The sequence below is a fragment of the Geospiza fortis genome, unplaced genomic scaffold (genome assembly GCF_000277835.1).
Source record: "Geospiza fortis unplaced genomic scaffold, GeoFor_1.0 scaffold569, whole genome shotgun sequence".
NCBI classification, from domain to species: Eukaryota; Metazoa; Chordata; class Aves; order Passeriformes; family Thraupidae; genus Geospiza; species Geospiza fortis.
In genome coordinates this window covers 369,075-371,037 of record NW_005054621.1, presented here as the reverse complement: position 1 = coordinate 371,037, position 1,963 = coordinate 369,075, and the positions used below count along the sequence as shown (strand labels likewise).

Sequence of the window (1,963 nt, the reverse complement as noted above, 5' to 3'; positions counted from 1 at the left end):
TTTCCCGGGGAGCCTCGGAAATTCCTGGGAGCCGTGGCAAATCCTGGGAGCCACAGCAATTCTTGGGGCAATTCCTGGCAGCCTTGGCAAATCCTGGGAGCCGTGGCAAATCCTGGGAGCCACAGCAATTCTTGGGGCAATTCCTGGCAGCCTTGGCAAATCCTGGGAGCCGTGGCAAATCCTGGGAGCCACAGCAATTCTTGGGGCAATTCCTGGCAGCCTTGGCAAATCCTGGGAGCCGTGGCAAATCCTGGGAGCCACAGCAATTCTTGGGGCAATTCCTGGCAGCCTTGGCAAATCCTGGGAGCCGTGGCAAATCCTGGGAGCCACAGCAATTCTTGGTGCCCGTGGCAATTCCTGGGAACCATTGCAAAGCCTGGAAGCCACAGCAATTCCTAGGAGCCATAGCAATTCTTAGGAGCCACGGCAATTCCTGGCGGCCTTGGCAAATCCTGAGAGCCGTGGCAATTCCTGATAGCCACGGCAATTCCTGGGGCAATCCCTGGCACCCACGGCAAGTCCTGGCAGCCACGGTGAATCTCTGGGCAAACGCCGTGGCCAACGTGCCCCACATTTACCATGGGCACACCGCAGGTCCCTGCTCTGCGGGTGACAGGAGGTGGCCTCTCCCTCTCTGAGCCCTTCGGGGCTGGGTGACCCATGGATGGCCACACCACGGCCCATCCTGAGCCGAAATATCCCAAACCCGTGCTGGGAACCGGCCCCGAGCGGGGCCGGGCGCTGCCGGGGCTGTCACGGCCTCTCCCCACCCTGCAGATGGCGTCGGCTACTGACTCCCGCTATGGGCAGAAGGAATCCTCGGACCAGAACTTCGATTACATGTTCAAGATCCTGATCATCGGCAACAGCAGCGTGGGCAAAACCTCCTTCCTGTTCCGCTACGCCGACGACTCCTTCACGCCCGCCTTCGTCAGCACCGTCGGCATCGACTTCAAGGTCAAGACCATCTACAGGAACGACAAACGCATCAAGCTGCAGATCTGGGTGAGCACAGAGACCCCCGGGTGCTCCCAGACCCCTGGGCTGGGCTAATGGGGAGGGGGAGATGGTGGTGTGGGGAGATGGATGGTGGTCAGTGATGGGTGGTGGGAGTGATGGATTGGTGGCGTGAGGGTGATGGTCACCGTGGGGTGATGGGATAATGCTCTGTTGGGTGATGGTCACTGTGGGGTGATGGTCAGTGAGGGGTGATGGTCACTGTGGGATAATGCTCTGTTGGGTGATGGTCACTGTGAGGTGATGGTCACTATGGGGTGGTGGTCACTATGGGGTGATGGTCACTATGGGATAATCCTTGGCTGGGTGATGGTCACTGTTAGATAACACTCGGTTGGGTGACGGTCACTCAGGGGTGGTGGTCACTGTGGGGTGATGGTCACTGTGGGGTGATGGTCACTATGAGATAACGCTCAGTTGGGTGATGGTCAGTGAGGGGTGGTGGTCACTATGAGGTGATGGTCACTATGGGATAATCCTTGGCTGGGTGATGGTCACTGTTAGATAACACTCGGCTGGGTGATGGTCAGTGAGGGGTGGTGGTCACTGTGGGGTGATGGTCACTGTGGGGTGATGGTCACTATGAGATAACGCTCAATTGGGTGATGGTCAGTGAGGAGCTGGCCCACCAGCACAATTCCAGGCTGGAGCCAGACCTGTCCCCATGGTGGGGCCCCTGTGGAGGTGTCACCACAGCCGTGGGGTGACATTCAGCTGTCCCCCCCAGGACACGGCGGGGCAGGAGCGGTACCGCACCATCACCACCGCCTACTACCGCGGGGCCATGGGCTTCATCCTCATGTACGACATCACCAACGAGGAGTCCTTCAACGCTGTGCAGGACTGGTGAGCACCACGGGGGGCTCTGGGCACCCCACACCGCCCGCCACCCCCTCTGCCCGCCCCTCTGATCCCCCTCCTCTCCCCTCCCCAAGGTCCACCCAGA

The 1,963-nt window shown here is 59.9% G+C and overlaps 1 protein-coding gene across 1 annotated transcript; it reads left to right on the top strand.

Annotated features, from left to right (window-relative positions):
• Positions 1–734: 734 nt before the first annotated feature.
• On the top strand, positions 735–1,959 carry RAB3A (RAB3A, member RAS oncogene family; the record flags this gene model as incomplete). Its single annotated transcript, XM_005430359.2, has 3 exons — positions 735–1,005; positions 1,745–1,863; positions 1,953–1,959. Coding segments are annotated over exons 1-3 (354 nt in total), but the record flags the coding sequence as incomplete, so codon positions are not given.
• Positions 1,960–1,963: the final 4 nt, after the last annotated feature.